Source organism: Chanodichthys erythropterus, chromosome 17 (assembly GCF_024489055.1).
Source record: "Chanodichthys erythropterus isolate Z2021 chromosome 17, ASM2448905v1, whole genome shotgun sequence".
NCBI lineage: Eukaryota > Metazoa > Chordata > Actinopteri > Cypriniformes > Xenocyprididae > Chanodichthys > Chanodichthys erythropterus.
The window spans coordinates 28,182,760-28,202,007 of NC_090237.1; the positions used below are offsets into that span (position 1 = coordinate 28,182,760).

The following is a 19,248-nucleotide window of genomic DNA, read 5'->3' on the forward strand; positions in this document are numbered from 1 at the left end:
TTACTTTCTTTCTGTATAACATAAAAAATAAAATAATTGGAGTCAAGGGTAGCTTAACCAAAATGGTTTGGTTGACAACATTCTTCAGAATATCTTCTTTTGTGTTTTACAGAAGAGAGAAAGTCATACAGGTTTGGAACAACATGAGAGTGAGTAAATGATGACAGGATTTGATAGCATTAAATTTACTTAACGGCATGGAAATCAGTGCTTTACTGTGACAAAAGTGCAATATTAAATTTGTTAACTGCATTTGTAATATCCATCATTATTTGTCACTGTCCTTGTTTTATTTATTCATTTATTTACTCCAATTTAAGGCCCTAACCCCAGCAAAAACATTCACAGGGGAACTCGTGGGCCGCATGGGCTGGGTTTGTCCAGGGCCGAATTTTAGCCTCAAAACAATGAATGAGGCTTTTCACATGTTTCTCTGTGGTTATGTAAAATATCTCATGTTCTATATGTTTAGGTTTTATTTGGATTTTAATTTAGCTTAAATCATAATGAGTTTCACAAATCTGAACTCTTATAAAGCACTTCAATTGCATTTAGTTATTAGTGATAAATTCCATTACCATCAGCAGTCCATCTACTGTGAGTCTTACTGACTAAATAAAGCAAACTGGCTTTATCTTCCAGTCATAAATACTGTATAGCGAAGTATAACCAAAATAAGTATGATATAAGTATAACCAGCGGACAGAGAGGCGATAGATGTGATACATATCAATGATCAGTACAAAATGACCTATAAATGCAACTTGCCCATAATTATTCGGTTCTTAAAACAAAACAAATAAATAAACAAACAAACATACCAATAAACAAAGAAATAAACGACAACAACTTATGAATAAATACAAATTGCCATTACTGTATTAAATTGCCATTACTGTATTATTTGTATTTTGTATCAGTAGAGAGTTTAATATAATGTTTACCAAAAAGTAAATGTAGTTGCAGAGAAACACACAGTTGCATAACACTCTCTCCGGTAACTGTGATGACTTGAAGCAACTTATTCAACCGGTTGATAAACATGAAGAATTTTTAGTTTTACTTTCTCTGTGATGTAATCACACAATTTTACTCTCTTTCTCTTCAGCATCACTGCCTTAAATGTCTTGCCAGGTTGATTAAGGAATTTGCAACCAGTCAAAAACTTCATGGTAAAGCCACTAATTTACTGTAAGTATTTCAGAAAAACTATTTTTATTATTCACTTTACTTACGGAAACACTTTACATACAATAAAGAAAAGCTCACAACAACAAAAAAAAAAAAAAAACACAAAAACTCTTTCCCTTCAGAAAAATTTCCCAACAATGACAGAGGAAGTATGATGCTTTCCAAAGAAACAGTCATCATAAACACCTTCAGGTGCAGATGCAGATTGTCTCCAGCGATAGCAGATCTCAACATTCCTCAGCTCTCAGGTCATATGAGCTGCTGGGATGGACCTCGATCACTGCCCAGATTTATCAGCTGCTGTAAATGATATAAAAGCAAGAGAGAACACCTACAGATACAACAGTGAGACATCACAAGCTCATCATGATCTTCACCATCACCTGCCTTGCCCTGGTGGCCTCTGCTCTGGGTAAGTGTCTTCTTTAGAAGTTTGCAACAAAAGTGATGGGTGAATATATATATTTACAAAATGCAAAACCTAAATAAAGAGCTTCATTCTTGTGTCATGAACTTCTGTTCTTTATCAACAGGTTGTGGAGTGCCGGCGATTAAGCCACAGACGATTGGCAGCAGGATTGTGAACGGACAGAATGCCATCTCTGGTTCTTGGCCCTGGCAGGTCTCTCTCCAGGTAACTGTGTATTGGTCGGGTTTTATCATGCATTTGCATGATTTGTTCAAAGAGTATATGTCATGTTTTCAATGCTTTTACCTCTGAAACAGCTACCCAACGGATTCCACTTCTGCGGTGGATCCCTGATCAACCAGAACTGGGTTCTCACTGCTGCTCACTGCGCTGTCAGGTAAGAGTCTTCAATCTGACAAACGTCACATACAATAGTTCTTCATAGATGCTGTTGCTCTTGTCTTTTTACAGTTAGTTTTGTCTTTATCTCTCTCTTTTTAGGGTCGGCTATCATCGTGTCATTCTTGGAGAACATGATCGCGGCTCCAATGTTGAACCCATCCAGGTCAAACTTGTTTCCAAGGTAAAAATATTGAATGATTTCAGAAATGAAAATAAAAATTAGAGATCAGCTCATATATTTAAGTGTTCAATAACTGAACGCTTTATAATTGTTGCTTCATTTCTGCTTTTTTACACAACTGAATTGAACTGAATTAACACTGAACTGACTTGAGCTGAATAAAGACACTATTGTCTTTTTAGAGCTGATTTACGGCAGAATTTGAATTTGTCTTATATTAGATGAAGTTTGCATCATTGATTCAGTTATTTATCTGTTTATGACTGATCAGTATTATATGAAGTGCTATATAAATAATGGTGACTTCACTTAACTTGACAATAATAAAACAAGAGATCACTGGAAGAGAAAAATAAAAACAATACAAATAATATGCATTATGAATGCTCATTATGAATCCATTATTATCATTTTAAATAACTTGTTGTTTTAAAGTTGATCCAAACAAGAAGTTTCTTTAGCTGTTAAATTGAATTAAATGGGGAAATAGGTATTAGTCAAATTATCTGTAATTCAGATTTTGGTCCATGTCTGTCAGCTTTGAAGTCATCTACATGATAGATTACTCCTAAAACTTGCCCAAATAGATTTATGCATTTAAAATTGAGCATAGGAAAGAAAATATCTGTACCATATTTCCAAATGACCATTCATGCTGAAGGGAAGAAGGAAAAAATGAATAAAAGGGTTAAGATGAAAAGAAGAAATAAAACATGCTGATATATTAGATTACCTTCAGCTTCCACCAGTAACGCTCCATCATTTTCGGTCCTTTCTGAATGCACAGGTCATCACCCATCCGCTCTACAGCAGCACAACATTGAACAATGACATTGCGTTGCTGAAACTTGCTTCTCCAGTTGTCTTCACTCCTCGTATCTCTCCTGTATGTCTGGCTCCATCAACCATCAACATCCTGCCTGGAACCCGCTGCTTCACCACTGGATGGGGCAGAACTGCCACCACAAGTAAGTCACCTGTTAGACGAGGACAAATTTTAAAAATGACTTTTGTATATATATAATTTATATTTAATAATAATAATAATTTATTTTTTTCCCCTTCAAATGAATTTGAACAGCCTTTCTGATGTTTTCTTCTCTTTTTTCAGCGAGTCCTATGATCCTGCAGCAGACAGGTCTGCCCATCATGAGTCCTGCTGTGTGCAGGCAGATCTGGGGTCAGAGCAGAATCACTGATGCCATGATCTGTGCTGGAGCCTCTGGATCCTCATCTTGCCAGGTATATGAAGATGGATCAAGACAAAAACATTCCCATATCAATTTTGCTGCTGTTTCAATCTCAAATGTGTGTTTGTGTCTGTGTGTTTCCCACAGGGAGATTCTGGTGGTCCTCTGGTGTGTGAGAGATCAGGGGTCTGGAGTCTGGTGGGGTCTGTGTCCTGGGGCACCAGCACTTGTAGCACTGCTTACCCAGTAGTATACGCCCGCATCTCCCAACTGCGCTCCTGGATCGACAGGACTATCGCTTCCAACTAGAACACCAGCCTGAGCATTTACCCTTCAAAGGAGGCAAAAGCAGATTTTAATCATTAATCTGTAATGCAGTTGGTCTTTGATGGTATTTTGTTTATGACTTTTGGTCTTGTTCAATCTTCATGTTACGTTACGGTTTTATTCAAATATTGACAAAGTTTCAATAAAATGAAATGAGGAGTGTAATCATTTATCTGAACTTAAAATACAAGTTACCATGATCCACATACAGTACTGCAAACAAAAAGAAATGTTTTCCTTTAATGTAAGAAGTTTTAAAATATATATTGAAATTGCAATTAAAACAAACAAACAAAAAACAGAGTTCCACTTCAACGGGAACAAATGACAGACAACAATGTTGCAATATTTAGTTATCAGATGTTCTCACCTGGACAGAAAATTGATTTGCCAAAGGAAAAATGACATGCAGATGATGTTCTCTCACCACCAAACATAAAGTCATGAAGATTGATAAAAATTCCTTCTGATCACATGATCATGTTGAAAATCTTATTTGGTATTCACTTGGTAACACTTTACATGAAGGGGTGTGCATGACATGACACCTTCATAATCATCACATGACACATGTCATTAACAATTTGTACCAGGGTTCAAAATGAGGGGGGTCTGGGGGGGTTCCGGACCCTCCATAAGTCATTAGGGACCCCCCATAAGAATTCATTTTTGGATTTTGGGGGGTCCCTGACAAATATATTTTAACATTAAAAATGATTGTGAAAATTATAGGTTTTAGTGACGTTTTGTATTTATAACAGTAATTAATTTATTTCCTAGCGCGAGGCAGCAATCAGGGCAGCTATTAGCCGAGTGAGTTCCTATACAGCGTCACTGTTGTTGTGGTGCTCCCGCAGACACGTACTAGATAAACGTGGCAAAACGAGACATCACAAAGAGTGAAATCCTGAATGAAAATCCTGTAAGGGCTTAGATTGTGTTTATATCTCCATTGCTTATAGTAAAATATTAGGAGTTTGAGTTCCTATATCAAAAGTTGCATTAGCTAGATACCCAGTGTAATGATTAGAAGAGTACATTTGTCAAGGTTTCTTGCTAGCTGTAACTTATGTGTATGAAGCCAAATGATCTGCCAGCTAACAGCAGACCTAGCAGCTATAGTTATTTAAAGCTAGCTTAACAACCTACTTGTCCAGTCAGTGATTACGAAAGATAAATCAGGACTTAATTCAAGTCTGTGAGTTGATTAAAGTGAATGTGATTTGAGCATGAATGTACAGTACATGAGAGCTTGGTAAGCTATCTAGGAAGCTAACATTATTTTTCTTAATCGAGAATCCTACACATGGAGAGAAAAAGAGGAAAAAGAAAGATCACCGACTTTTTTCAAGGGTAAATTGTGCTTATGTGATAACATGGCTGTTGTTGGGGGAAATTGTAGATATCAAGGATCCAAAAACAGCGGCGCCTCCCGCCTATGTTTCTTTGCTCTCTATGGTATCTGCAACTGCATCAAATTCTCATCAAATTCTGCTTAAAAAAACTCCGTCAATACAGAACGAAATATGCTGTAGCCTATTTTGCCGTCAATACTGCCGCCGTTGTCTTTGCTGTATCGGTAGGCTATATATTTATGTTAAACATCCAAATGTAGACTGGTCTGTCTGTCGGCACACAGAGCCATGCAGTCGCAAACAGCACGTGAAGTTTGTGAACGCTGAATTCCCTTTCTCTTTCTTATTTGTGTTTGAACGAAAAAAAAATTAACGATGTATATGTGCTCGAAAAAATAAGTCAAAGTGCCCGTCTCAACGAGTTTCCCCATAAACGCAGTCAGAGAAAGAAAACGGATGTGTGTCATTCCGGTATTTTGCTGTGTTCCAGGTTTCCTGAGCGCACACGATGCTGTTGAGCTTATGAATGCAATGACCAATCAGAGGTGTTCAGATGAGTCATCTCTAAAATGCCAGTGTTTTCTTCACTCGCTCGCTGACTGAACAAAGTGCAAATATGTGTACGAATCGGAAACATTTAATTATTTTTAACATAATATATCCATTCAGAAAAAAACGCAAGAACAACAACAGACATATAATCAATTTACAAATTCCAATGAGAAAAAATGCTTTCAGTGATTTTAATGGCCGTTTTTGAGACTAGACTGTCAGTGAAAATGTTCTTTGATGATATAACTTGCAATGTTTTTATTTACATTAACTTGCAATGTTAAATATATATATAAACTCAGTCATATTAAAAATATGTTATGGCATGACATCCATATCTGTTAATTAAGTAAACAGACAGGTTTTTTTATGCATATTACATGGTTAATTTGACCATCGCCCACTACAGATCATAATCTATAAAGGTGAGAATTAAGATATTTCATGATAATTCAGTTTGAATAAATAAATAAATAACTCATGCCCCCTCAAAAATAACGATTGCATGACGCCCCTGAAAGAAACAATCTGTTTATTAATTATATCTAATATACAAGTATAACGTACTCGGTTACTAACGTAACCTTGGTTCCCTGAGATACGGAACGAGTACTGCGTATGGGGAAAAGTCTCCCTTTTTCCCCGTCACTGAAGCCTTTTTCAATAACGCAGTGTAACTGCACCGTCATTGGTTCACTCATAGACAAGTTGTTGAACCAATGGTGGCGCGGCACAGCTGCGCGGCCTATGGCGAGAAAGCGCGCAAACTTTCCCACCAAAAGGGGCGCGGTTAAGGGCTATATAAGCAGGTGTTTCGCCATAGGATTTCAGTGCCAATCGACTGAAGCGACGACTCTGAGCCGCAGCCTCGTGGCACGGCAAGTAACGCAGTACTCGTTCCGTATCTCTAGTAACCGAGTACGTTCCCTTTCGATACTTCACTCGTACTGCGTATGGGGAACGAATTGAACCGCGCCGTGCCACGGCAGGGAACGACATAACTTGTTCTGGACACCGGAAGGGGACCAAGAAAACAAGTATGAAGCAAAGCCGCCGTATCCCTTGTTACACTACAAGGAATGAAACCTGTAACGGTGTGACGCGGAACTCGCAAGAGGCCGCCCAATCACACTGAAAGCACCCGAGCTTGCAAGGTCGGGATTTCAAGATGATAAAACCTGACAAAAGTGGACGGCGAAGACCAGCCGGCCGCCTCACAGATGTCTTTAATGGAAACTCCGTTGGACCAAGCCGATGAGGAAGCCATTCCCTTGGTGGAATGGGCTTTAACTCCTATGGGGCAATCAGCACCCAGAGAGGAGTAACACAGGTTAATGCGTCGACTATCCAACGTGAGAGACGCTGTTTTGAGACCGGAGATCCTTTGGTGTGGCCACCAAAACAAACAAAGAGCTGATCCGACTCCCTGAAGCGCTGTGATCGCTCTACATAGGTCCTCAATGCCCTGACAGGGCAGAGTAGCTCTAGCTCTCATTCATCCATAGAGGGAGGAAGAGCAGAAAGCGAGATGACCTGTGCTCTAAACGGGGTTGAGAGCACCTTGGGAACGTAGCCATGCCTAGGTTTCAGAACGACTTTAGAGTCATTTGACCCGAATTCGAGGCATGCAGGCCTTACAGAGAGGGCCTGCAAATCGCCAACTCGCTTAACCGATGCTAATGCTGATGCAGCGGCTCAAAGGGTTTGCCCTTGAGGGCCCTGAGGACCAGCGAAAGGTCCCAAGTGGGAACAGTGAGGGGACGAGGTGGATTTAATCGCCTAGACCCCTTAAAAAACGGACTACCAGGCCGTTTCGACCCACTGACTGTCCAGCAATAGGAGCGTGGAACGCTGCGATGGCTGCTACGTACACTTCAAGCGTTGAAGAGGAGCGCCCCATATCTAAACGCTCTTGGAGGAAAGACAGTATGAAAGATACGTCTCTCTCCACAGGGTCTATGTTGCGCGTGGAACACCAATCAACAAAGACTGACCATTTCTGGGTGTAGAGGCGTCTCGTGGAAGGGGCTCTCGCCTGTGGACCTGGAGCTGAATGGAGCTGAACGCTGGTGAGGTGCTTGGCGGCGACCTGGCAGAAACCATTCGTCCAGGCGGCTGCATGATGGTTCCTCTGGAGGGGCCCACTCAAGGTCCAGCTCTTCCACGGCCCCAGCAAGCGTGCCGTCAGTGTGGGACTTGCCCAAAATATTCATAACGCTGTTGTAAAATTATTTGACAGAGTATTAACACTTAATGACATTTTAATGACAATTTCAACTGGTACCACTGAAAAAAAGTGGTCAGAAAAATGTACATGACACTATTCTAATGGCCTCATGACAGGAAAAACCATCCACATGATGTAATGTAATGTCAACCCATAAAGCTAAATAGTGTCAAGTTGTCATGACAAAGACACTTACAGGTTATGATGTGTTGGTTTATGTCAAGTTGTCATAACTTGGACATCTCAAACAAAGTCATCTTTGCATTAAAAATGACATTGAGCGAATGACATTTAATGACAGTTGTCATAAACATGCATAAAACCTCCTTCATATTCATGACACGTGTCATGTCAAGATTATGAAGGTGTCATGTCAGTCTTATGCACACCCCTTCAAGTAAAGTGTTACCATTCACTTTTGTAGACATGCCAAGATGACAGAGATCAATCTGTTTAATTTCTCTATCTATGGTGCTGAAACCTGTGTCATGTCTTGTATCAGAAGCCAAAGAGATCCAGATACAAACTGGACAGAAACCTGTAGGAGAGGTTCCATTAGAATGTGACAAACACTGATGTTCCATATTCTTATTCAGAAAATAAGGTCGTAGTAAGAAAGGAAGAAGCTGAAGATCGAGGAGGATAGAAGCAGTGAGGGTGATGGCAGAGATCAATCTGTTTAATTTCTCTATCTATGGTGCTGAAACCTGTGTCATGTCTTGTATCAGAAGCCAAAGAGATCCAGATACAAACTGGACAGAAACCTGTTGGAGAGGTTCCATTAGAATGTGACAAACACTGATGTTCCATATTCTTATTCAGAAAATAAGGTCGTAGTAAGAGAGGAAGAAGCTGAAGATCGAGGAGGATAGAAGCAGTGAGGGTGATGGCAGAGATGAAGAATATAAGCCATAGATTGTTGTGAAAGTCAAGCATTTTGGTACATTTTCCTATGCCAGTTTGGAAGATTTGATCCATACTACAACCAGAGCTCAGAAAAGATGCCACTGAATACTGGCCTCAGTGCACTGACAAACAAATGCTCCTAAAATGATGACTAAACAGGTCAAAATCGAGCTTCATGTGGAAAGTGAAAAAGAAGAGTCTTGTTGATTTTCACTTGTGCTACAATCATTGATTTGGACAAGAAAGAAATTGTTTTAAGGGTTTTTTTTTTTTTTTGAAACACTAAGACAAGGTTTCACTATTGCTAAGGCAGTGAAGTTGCATCTGAATTTGTGTCAAGTTTTTGACATTTTCACATGCAATTGAAATGAAATATGGTAGCACAAGATGAAATGGAACGTTATTAAAGCTTTTTAATTTTTTTTTCTTTCTTTCTTTCTTTTTTTTTGTTTTTTTTTGAAACACTAAGACCTTTTCACTACTAATCAGATAATAAAAATGCATTTGAATGAGTGTGAAGTTTCAGAAAATTTGCCAAAAATAATTTACTCAAATAGGACAATGTCAGTTATAAATAACAAAATCCTAAAAAAAAAAAAAGGTCAAAGGTCAGATGTAGAAAATTAATTTTGGAAAACGATTTTAGCCTTAAATATATGTCAATTATAAAGTCATTGATTTTTTCTAACTGTGATTTCAAAATTAGTCCCATAGAGGGTTAGATTCAAAAAGATTTTTAGGGGGGACAAAAGGATTTTGCAGTTTTACAGATAAGTAACCATTGTCAACAGTATAAAATGACTTTGAGGGGGAAGAATTACATTTTGATTATTTTTGTTTAAAGTCAAACTGTTCATTTTGATGTACAGAATGAGCAGAAGCTGGAACATTAGGACAGTAAATAAAGATATGTGAAGTTTGACGTCTCCACTGGTGACAGAAACTCAATTATTTCCAGTAAGCTGCAGTGTTTTTAATTAAGTTCCTTCCTTGAGAATCTTCCTCATACCTACAAAACCATATCCTTCTTTTCAAAGCTAAACATTTAAAGATGTGTAACAATGTGAGGACATCATTGTTGTCTTGTATTGTTCTCACAGAACATCCGTGAATAATAGAGATGGAACTGATTAAAACTGAAACTAAAAACACTTTTAGCTGCACATGTATTTTAAAATTAATGATCTGAGAGGAGTGCAAAATAATTAGGTTATTATATTTTGTGCCATGTGAAATCAAACAATAGTTTTGAGTAGACTTGTAAACTGAACATCACTGTCATTGATGTCAACAGTTGAAATTATACACACAGACACAAACACACTGATCGCGGACTCCATCAGGTTAAAAATAATGTTGTTACTTGAGAGCACTTTATATTAGGTGTCTTTAACATACTAATATTTAAATGAATCATTTGATACCATGCACTTATTGTGTACATACATGTTTTTAACCCTTTAACTGCCCCACCAAGAAAAAAGCATTTGAACATTTTTTTGTTTATATTTTTATCTCATTATATCACTAGTTACCACACTTACTGTATTTTTTTTCAATACATCCCATATTTTTTTTAAATATCGGCCTCTACCAAATGGTTGAGATGGCACTTAAAGGTAAAATAAAAAAATTCGGTAACACTTTACTTGAAGGGGTGTGCATAAGACTGACATGACACCTTCATAATCATGACATGACACGTGCAATGAATATGACGGAGGGTTTATGCATGTTTATGACAACTGTCATTAAGTGTCATTCGCTCAATTATGTCATTTTTAATGCAAAGATGACATTGTTTGAGATGTCCGAGTTATGACAACTTGACATAAACCAATACATCATAACCTGTAAGTGTCTTTGTCATGACAGCTTGACATCATTTAGCTTTATGGGTTAACATTACATTAAACTGTCATGTGGTTGGTTTTGACATTGGCTGTCATGAGGCCATTATAATAGTGTCATGAATATGTATCTTGAGCTCAACTACAGTGGTACAAATTTAACTTGTCATTAAAATGTCATTAAGTGACAGTACTCTGACAAATAATATTATATATGATTTATAACAGTGTCATGACTATTTTTCATTTCATGTTTTTTTTTTTAAAGTTTCCTCCAACAGAAGGTCAGATAATAGACAATTTCAAATTTCGTAAAAAAGATGACAGTGTTATAAAATAATGGTAACACTTTATTTTAGGGTCTTTTAACTAGTTGCTTATTATACTATTAGCATTCATATGGCTAACATTATTGGCTATTTATTAGTACTTATAAAGCACATATTAATGCCTTATTCTGCATGACCTTATTCTACATTCTTAATCCTACCCAATACCTAAACTTAACAATTAACTATAATAAGCAGTAAATTAAAGAGTTTTTTGAGGGAAAAGTTAGTTAATCGTTTATATATGTGTTCCCTATACTGAAGTGCTATGTTATACTGAAGTAATGTTAACCCATAAAGCCAAGTAGTTTTTTAAGTTTGATAATTAATCTGCTATGTCATGTTTATGACAGGTTATGATGTTTTGCTAATGTCAAGTTGTCATGACAAAGACACTGACAGGTTATGATGTGTTGGTTTATGTCGTAACAAAGACATCTCAAACAATGTCATCTTTGCATTAAAAATGACATAATTGAGCGAATGACATTCAATGACAGTTGTCATAAACATGCATAAACCCTCCGTCATATTCATGACACGTGTCATGTCAAGATTATGAAGGTGTCATGTCAGTCTTATGCACACCCCTTCAAGTAAAGTGTTACTGAAAATTCATACACATACTATGAAATTCAGAAAATATGAACTATAATACTCATTTATTTAAAACATAATCAAAATAAAATAGTTTTATATATTGAATCTTGTTTATTTATTGAAATATTCTATAAAATATTTCAGATTTTCATTTTATGATAGAAAATTACATGTTTTATTTTTTTTTAACAATAAACAAAATTAAATAACACAAATAACTAAAAGTAACAAAAATAAAGACATTACATTCTTTCTGCATTCAAAAATTAAACACAAAATAGCAAAAGATAGTAATATAATGGCATTTTAGGCTTTTATAATTCAAGAAACGCCATCATGTGTGGTAGTGCAACAGGATTTTTCTTTTTTTTTTGGCATATGAACATTTCTCTTCTCAGACAGGGTGATAATTTGGATCCTCTACTGGGTCATCAACATCACTGAGCTCAGCATCAGAATCTGGGGGGTTTTCTGGGACAAGGGCCTGAAAGAGTGCATGTTCTTGTACCATAGAAACTGTTGACATCCATCTAGTAACTGTAAAAAAAGCAACAACAAACAAATAAATAACAATCTCTTACAATTTTAGTAATGTTAGTTCACCAGCATGTTATTTAAGAAGTAATTGCCTCTGATAATTATGATTTCCACACATTAATTCAATGAATTCATTATATTTACATCAAAAAATATGCAAAAGTGGCAAAAAATACATATTTAAGAAATTATCTCATCATATTCATGAAGAAATAACAATAGCTGTCATACTCATAGCTAATAATGATCAGAAATTTATATCTCTCAGCAAATAGTCCATTCTGACTGCAGAAATGGATGATCTGAAAACATTACCTTAGCTTTTCAACATGAACACAATAAGTACATTATTTTTGATGTAAGTACATAGTAGTTAAAGACACCTAATATATAGTGTGACCAATTTTAATGAAATCAAAAGAGGCATAAGGATTACAAAATCAGCCATAAGGTGAGCAAGATATCATGCACAACTAGACTGTACAGTAATGATACAGATTATTAACATTTATTATAAACTTTTACATAACGTACACAAAGTTTACAAATCTTAGCAACAAAGCAAGAGCAGAATCAGAACATGTTTGGAACAAGATGAACCAGATTTTCTTGCTTTTTTCACAGTTTACAGAGTTATGGTAATTGTATAAATGTTTTAAAAGCAGTTCCCTTTCGTGGGAACTGTCGACGCTGCGTGGTAACGCATTGGGAACCTTCTGCGTGATGTCGTCACTGAAGCACTCATGTATCTAACCAATCGCGTAGCGAGACGTCAGAGACGGGTGACGTCACGGACCAGGAAACTATAAAGCATACCCGGATGCAGAGCACGCTAGCTTCTGTGTCTTCAACAAAGCGCTCTATGTTATCTTGTCTGTCTTATTTGGTGTTGTTTGTCCCGTATCATTACAATATCTCTTCGTCTGAGGACAAGAGTTGCACAAACACACATATATATATATATATATATATATATATATATATAAATAAGACAATTGTAATGGCGGAGGAAAAACGTTTCAGGAAGTGTGTGCATCCCTGCCCCAGATACATTCCTGACGGGGACACACATGATATGTGCGTTTTTTGTCTGGGGCTTGAGCATGCCCAGGCAGCTCTCGAGGGAGCTGTCTGTGTGCATTGCGAGAGACTAACCCTCAGAGTGTTGAGATCTCGCCGAGCACTCTTCGAGGAGGGTGCCTCGGCGAGCGTTCCCCGCGGGTCGGGTCCTGCTGCTGCTGAGGCGCAGCGCCGGCTACTGTCGTGGGGTTCGCAGATGGAGCTGGCGGAGGGGGTTGAGACGGGCCCAGCCTTATCTCGCCCTTTACCCGCCAGCCCCAGTGTCTCTTCTCAGGCGGCGGAAGCACGCGTTGGGGTTTCTTCCCCCGGAGAGAGACACCGGCGCTTCACCTCTCTTCCTCCGAGGAGGTTGATGTGGTGAGCGTCGAGACTGGGGAAGAGGACCCGCCATCCTCTTCCCCAGCATATGAGGAGCTCCTGGAGGTAGTGACCAGGGCTGTGGCCAAGTTAAAGATTGATTGGCCAGCAGAGCGGGCAGAACCGAAACCAAAAAGTAAGCTAGATGAGCGCTTTCTGCCCGCTCGGTCGCTACCCCAGCGTCGGGGTTTGCCGTTTTCACGGACCTCCACACCGAGGTGTCGAGGTCGTGGAAAAGGCCTGTGCAGCACCGCGTATTCAGCCCCCAAACGTCTGTATATAGTAATATAGTGGGGTTGAAACGGCACGGTTATGCGGCGATGCCCTGGGTTGAAGAGACGCTTGCGGGCTATCTCTCGCCCGAGTCGGCATCGTCACTAAAAGCCCCGACGTTGCCCACCAAGCCCTTAAGAACAACGTCAAGCTTGGTGGGCAAAGCATACACGGCAGCAGGTCAGGCGGCGGCATGTCTACACACCATGTCGCTGCTTCAAGCATATCAAGCAGACCTGCTGGGGGAGATTGATGAGAGCGGGGAGGCCACTTATGATTGTATTCAAGAGATCAGGATGGCAACTGATCTCGCTCTCCGTGCCACCAAAGAGACGGCCAAAGAAATCGGCCGGTCTATGGCAGCCTTGGTGGCTACGGAGAGACATTTGTGGCTGAACCTCTCGGACATAAGGGAGCGAGACAAAGCTGCCCTTATGGACGCGCCGCTGTCCCCTGCGGGCCTCTTCGGCGACGCTGTAAATACAGTCGTCGAGAGGTTCCAGGAGGCGAAAAAACAATCAGCGGCGTTCCAGAGGTTCATCCCCCGCCGCTCTATTCCCCCCGAGGCTGCTGAGCGGGAGCAGCCTCGGCCGTCCACGAGCTCCTCAGCGCACCACAGAGCGCAACAGAAAGTGAGCGTGGCCACTCGAGCTCCCCCACAAACAGCTTGGGGACCGGGTCGGTCCGCTCATAAGAAGCCTTCCAAGGGTAAAACGGACCTGCGGGCCGTTATCATCGCCAGGAAGGCTTCAAAGCGGTCCTGACATCTGTGGGTCAGGACCCAATGAGGGTGGTCCCCTCCGGAGGAAGCCGGGAAAAAATACATCTAATCCCCGCTTCCCTTCGGCACCCTCAGGGGGACAGTCCGTCAACCCTGCCACCCAGTGTGCGTCAGGGCACGGCGGTCCCCGCCGGTCCTTCGAGGAGGGCCGGCCACTTGATTCGGTTGTCTGCCGGCGCGCCGTGTCAGATCACCGAGCCAAGTGCTCAAACACCACCAGAGACCAGTCTCGAGAGACTGGTTCCCTTAGTAGATTTTTTGGCAGAGTGGAAACTACTTCCAAATATATCGAATTGGGTGCTGCTCATGATAGAAAAGGGTTACAGAATACAGTTCGGGTCTCGCCCGCCCATATTCAATGGGGTCCTTCCCATAGTGGTGACCCCCGAGCAGTCTCTGGTGATGGAACAAGAGGTTATGACACTCTTGCAAAAAGGAGCTATAGAAAGGGTCCCTCCTCCCAGCAAGCTGTCAGGCTTCTACAGCCGTTACTTCATTGTTCCAAAGAAGGATGGAGGACTACGTCCTATCATAGATTTACGCGTGTTAAATCGCTCAATCCAGAAGCTCAAGTTCAAGATGCTTACACTCAAACAGATTATCCCACAGATCAGGTCTGAGGACTGGTTTGTGGCGATAGACCTGAAAGATGCATACTTTCATGTGTCCATCCATCCTTCTCACAGGAAGTTCCTCAGGTTTGCTTTCGGGGGCGAAGCTTTCCAGTACAAGGTTCTTCCGTTTGGCCTATCGTTATCACCCCGCACATTCACGAAGTGCGTGGATGCGGCTCTGGCCCCGCTGAATTACATCGACGATTGGTTGATTCTAGCTCAGTCAGAGCAACTGGCAGTCCAGCATCGAGATGTTGTTCTGCGTCACATGGAGAGGCTTGGGCTGAGGCTCAACGCAAAAAAGAGTGTGCTAGTTCCGGTTCAAACTATCACTTATCTGGGGGTAGTTTGGGACTCCACCACGATGCGGGCACATCTGTCTCCCGCTCGGGTGAGTGCCATTCTTATGGCTATGAAAGGGGTGAAGTTAGGCCAGTCACTCACTGTAAAACAGTTCCAGAGGCTGTTGGGTCTGATGGCAGCTGCGTCCAACGTGATACCTTTTGGCCTCCTGCACATGAGACCCTTACAGTGGTGGCTCAGGACCAGGGGATTCTCCCCAAGGGGAAATCCTTTTCGCATGATCAAAGTCTCACGACGATGCCTTCGTGCTCTGGTCATGTGGAAAGATCCCTGGTTCCTGTCCCAGGGAACCGTGCTGGGGACTTCTGGTCGTCGCGTAATGCTTACGACAGACGCTTCCCTCACGGGCTGGGGGGCGATCATGAGTGGCCATCCAGCTCAGGGCTCATGGGAGGTCCATCAGCTCTCCTGGCACATAAATCGGCTGGAGATGATGGCGGTGTTTCTGGCATTGAAACACTTTCTCCCAGACCTGAGAGGCCATCATGTGTTGGTCCGCACGGACAACACTGCTGTGGTCGCCTATATAAATCATCAGGGGGGTTTGCGGTCTCGCCAACTTTATTACTTGGCCCGTCAGATCCTCCTGTGGGCCCAAGGGAAGCTGCTCTCCCTGAGAGCAGCTTACATCCCAGGGTGCCAAAATATGGGAGCAGACGCCCTGTCGAGGCAGGGCCCGAGGCCTGGGGAGTGGAGACTTCACCCAGAAGTGGTGGATCTCCTATGGAAAAATTTCGGTCGAGCGGAAGTCGACCTATTTGCTTCGGGAGAGTCAACCCAGTGTCCACTCTGGTACTCCCTCACCCATCCAGCACCTCTGGGGCTGGATGCCATGGTACAGACGTGGCCGAGGCGGCGTCTGTATGCATTTCCCCCGATCGCCTTGCTCCCGGGAGTTCTGGAGAAAGTACGCCGGGAGGGGGTCAGCCTAATACTGGTGGCTCCCTTTTGGCCAACCAGAATATGGTTCTCGGACCTAGTGTCCCTACTAGACGGCTCCCCAATGGAGCTTCCCCTCAGACAGGACCTCCTGTCACAAGCGGGCGGCCGGATAATACACCCCCGCCCAGAATTATGGAAACTATGGGCCTGGCCTCTGAGGGGGCCAGGTTCGTAGATGCTGGTCTCCCAACCGAGGTTGTGGAGACCATATTAAACTCCAGAGCTCCCGCCACGAGGAAGCTTTATTTATACAAGTGGAATCTGTTCTCTGCCTGGTGCAGACGTATTAATGTGGACCCTGTCCACGCCTCTATTAGCCACGTGCTTACATTTCTCCAAGAAAAGTTCTCGGAGGGCCTATCCCCTTCAACGTTAAAGGTTTACGTTGCGGCTATATCTGCCTTTCATATTCCCCTTGTAGGTGGCCTTTCGGTGGGTCGAGACCCCCTGGTCACTCGCTTCCTCCGTGGCACACTGAGGTTGAGGCCTCCAGTGCGCACAAGGGTTCCGGCCTGGGACCTGGCCGTGGTTTTACAAGGGTTGGCCGAGGCGCCCTTTGAACCAATAGAGGAGGTTCCTGAGAGGTTCCTCACTCTAAAGACTATTTTTCTACTTGCTATCACTTCTCTGAAAAGGATAGGAGATTTACAAGCACTGTCAGTTGCTCCCTCATACCTTGAATTTGCTCCAGGAATGGTGAAAGCATTCCTGCATCCTAGACCGGGCTATGTCCCTAAGGTCCCTACCCACGTTCCAGGTCCCATTGTGCTCCAGGCTTTCTGCCCTCCTCCTTTTAAATCTTCGGATCAGGAAAAACTAAATCTGCTCTGCCCTGTGAGGGCCTTGGATACTTACGTCCACAGAGCTGCCCTGTGGCGTAAGACTGATCAGCTTTTTGTCTGTTATGGGTCCCCTAAAAAGGGGGCCCTGCATCTAAGCAGAGGATGAGCAAGTGGGTGGTCGAGGCCATCACACTTGCATATGATGCGGCCGGACAGCCTTCTCCTCTGAATGTCCGTGCCCATTCTACGCGGGGTATGGCGGCATCAAAAGCCTTGATGTCAGGTGTCTCCATCGGTGACATTTGTGACGCGGCTGGCTGGTCATGTCAGCACACGTTTGTAAGGTTTTATAACCTTGATGTCGGCTCCACTCCGGGGTCATCAGTTCTGCCAAGATAACCTGGCAAGTATTTGCCGCTACGGCACAGTTGGGATAGCGTTCCCAATGCGTTACCACGCAGCGTCGACAGTTCCCACGAAAGGGAACGTCTCAGGTTACAGATGTAACCCTGGTTCCCTGAGTAGGGAACGAGACGCTGCGTCTCTTGCCGTACCCCCTGCATACTTGCGAGCATTTGTCTCAGACTTATCCAGAAGCTAGCGTGCTCTGCATCCGGGTATGCTTTATAGTTTCCTGGTCCGTGACGTCACCCGTCTCTGACGTCTCGCTACGCGATTGGTTAGATACATGAGTGCTTCAGTGACGACATCACGCAGAAGGTTCCCAATGCGTTACCACGCAGCGTCTCGTTCCCTGCTCAGGGAACCAGGGTTACATCTGTAACCTGAGACGTTTTCTTTTTTCCAAGCAGACATATTTTCTTCCGCTTTCTCAGAAGTGTGATTGAATGAAACAATGAATGAGGCTTTTCACATGTTTCTCTGTGGTTATGTAAAATATCTCATATTCTATATGTTTAGGCTGTATTTGGATTTTAATTTAGCTTAAATCATAATGAGTTTCACAAATCTGAACTCTTATAAAGCACTTCAATTGCATTTAGTTATTAGTGATAAATTCCATTACCATCAGCAGTCCATCTACTGTGAGTCTTACTGACTAAATAAAGCAAACTGGCTTTATCTTCCAGTCATAAATACTGTATAGTGAAGTATAACCAAAGTAAGTATGAAATAAGTATAACCAGCGGACAGAGAGGCGATAGATGTGATACATATCAATGATCAGTACAAAATGACCTATAAATGCAACTTGCCCACAATTATTCTGTTCTTAAAGCAAAAAAATAAACAAACATATCAATAAACAAAGAAATAAACGACAACAACTTATGAATAAATACAAATTTCCATTACTGTATTAAAAGTATGGGACAATTTTATTTTTATTTTGTATCAGTAGAGAGTTTAATATAATGTTTACCAAAAAGTAAATGTAAGTGAAGTTGCAGAGAAACACACAGTTGCATAACACTCTCTCCGGTAACTGTGATGACTTGAAGCAACTTATTCAACCGGTTGATAAACATGAAGAATTTTTAGTTTTACTTTCTCTGTGATGTAATCACACAATTTTACTCTCTTTCTCTTCAGCATCACTGCCTTAAATGTCTTGCCAGGTTGATTAAGGAATTTGCAACCAGTCAAAAACTTCATGGTAAAGCCACTAATTTACTGTAAGTATTTCAGAAAAACTATTTTTATTATTCACTTCACTTACGGAAACACTTTACATACAATAAAGAAAAGCTCACAACAACAAAAAAAAAAAAACACAAAAACTCTTTCCCTTCAGAAAAATTTCCCAACAATGACAGAGGAAGTATGATGCTTTCCAAAAAAACAGTCATCATAAACACCTTCAGGTGCAGATGCAGATTGTCTCCAGCGATAGCAGATCTCAACATTCCTCAGCTCTCAGGTCATATGAGCTGCTGGGATGGACCTCGATCACTGCCCAGATTTATCAGCTGCTGTAAATGATATAAAAGCAAGAGAGAACACCTACAGATACAACAGTGAGACATCACAAGCTCATC

The 19,248-nt window shown here is 41.5% G+C and overlaps 1 protein-coding gene across 1 annotated transcript; it reads left to right on the forward strand.

Annotated features, from left to right (window-relative positions):
• The first annotated feature begins 1,557 nt into the window (after window positions 1–1,557).
• LOC137004608 (chymotrypsin-like protease CTRL-1) lies at window positions 1,558–3,682 on the forward strand. The gene is made up of 7 exons (XM_067365092.1): window positions 1,558–1,603; window positions 1,725–1,825; window positions 1,918–1,997; window positions 2,102–2,183; window positions 2,971–3,151; window positions 3,295–3,425; window positions 3,521–3,682. Exons 1-7 carry the CDS (start codon window positions 1,558–1,560, stop codon window positions 3,680–3,682), a joined length of 783 nt encoding a protein of 260 aa, XP_067221193.1.
• The last annotated feature ends 15,566 nt before the right edge of the window (window positions 3,683–19,248 follow it).

Excerpts from the sequence above, each read along its gene's own strand:
- LOC137004608 (XM_067365092.1), top strand. The coding sequence starts at position 1,558 with ATGATCTTCACCATCACCTGCCTTGCCCTGGTGGCCTCTGCTCTGG. Across the intron at positions 2,184-2,970 it reads AGGTCAAACTTGTTTCCAAG|GTCATCACCCATCCGCTCTA; the intron begins GTAAAAATATTG and ends CTGAATGCACAG. Across the intron at positions 3,152-3,294 it reads GGGCAGAACTGCCACCACAA|CGAGTCCTATGATCCTGCAG; the intron begins GTAAGTCACCTG and ends CTCTTTTTTCAG.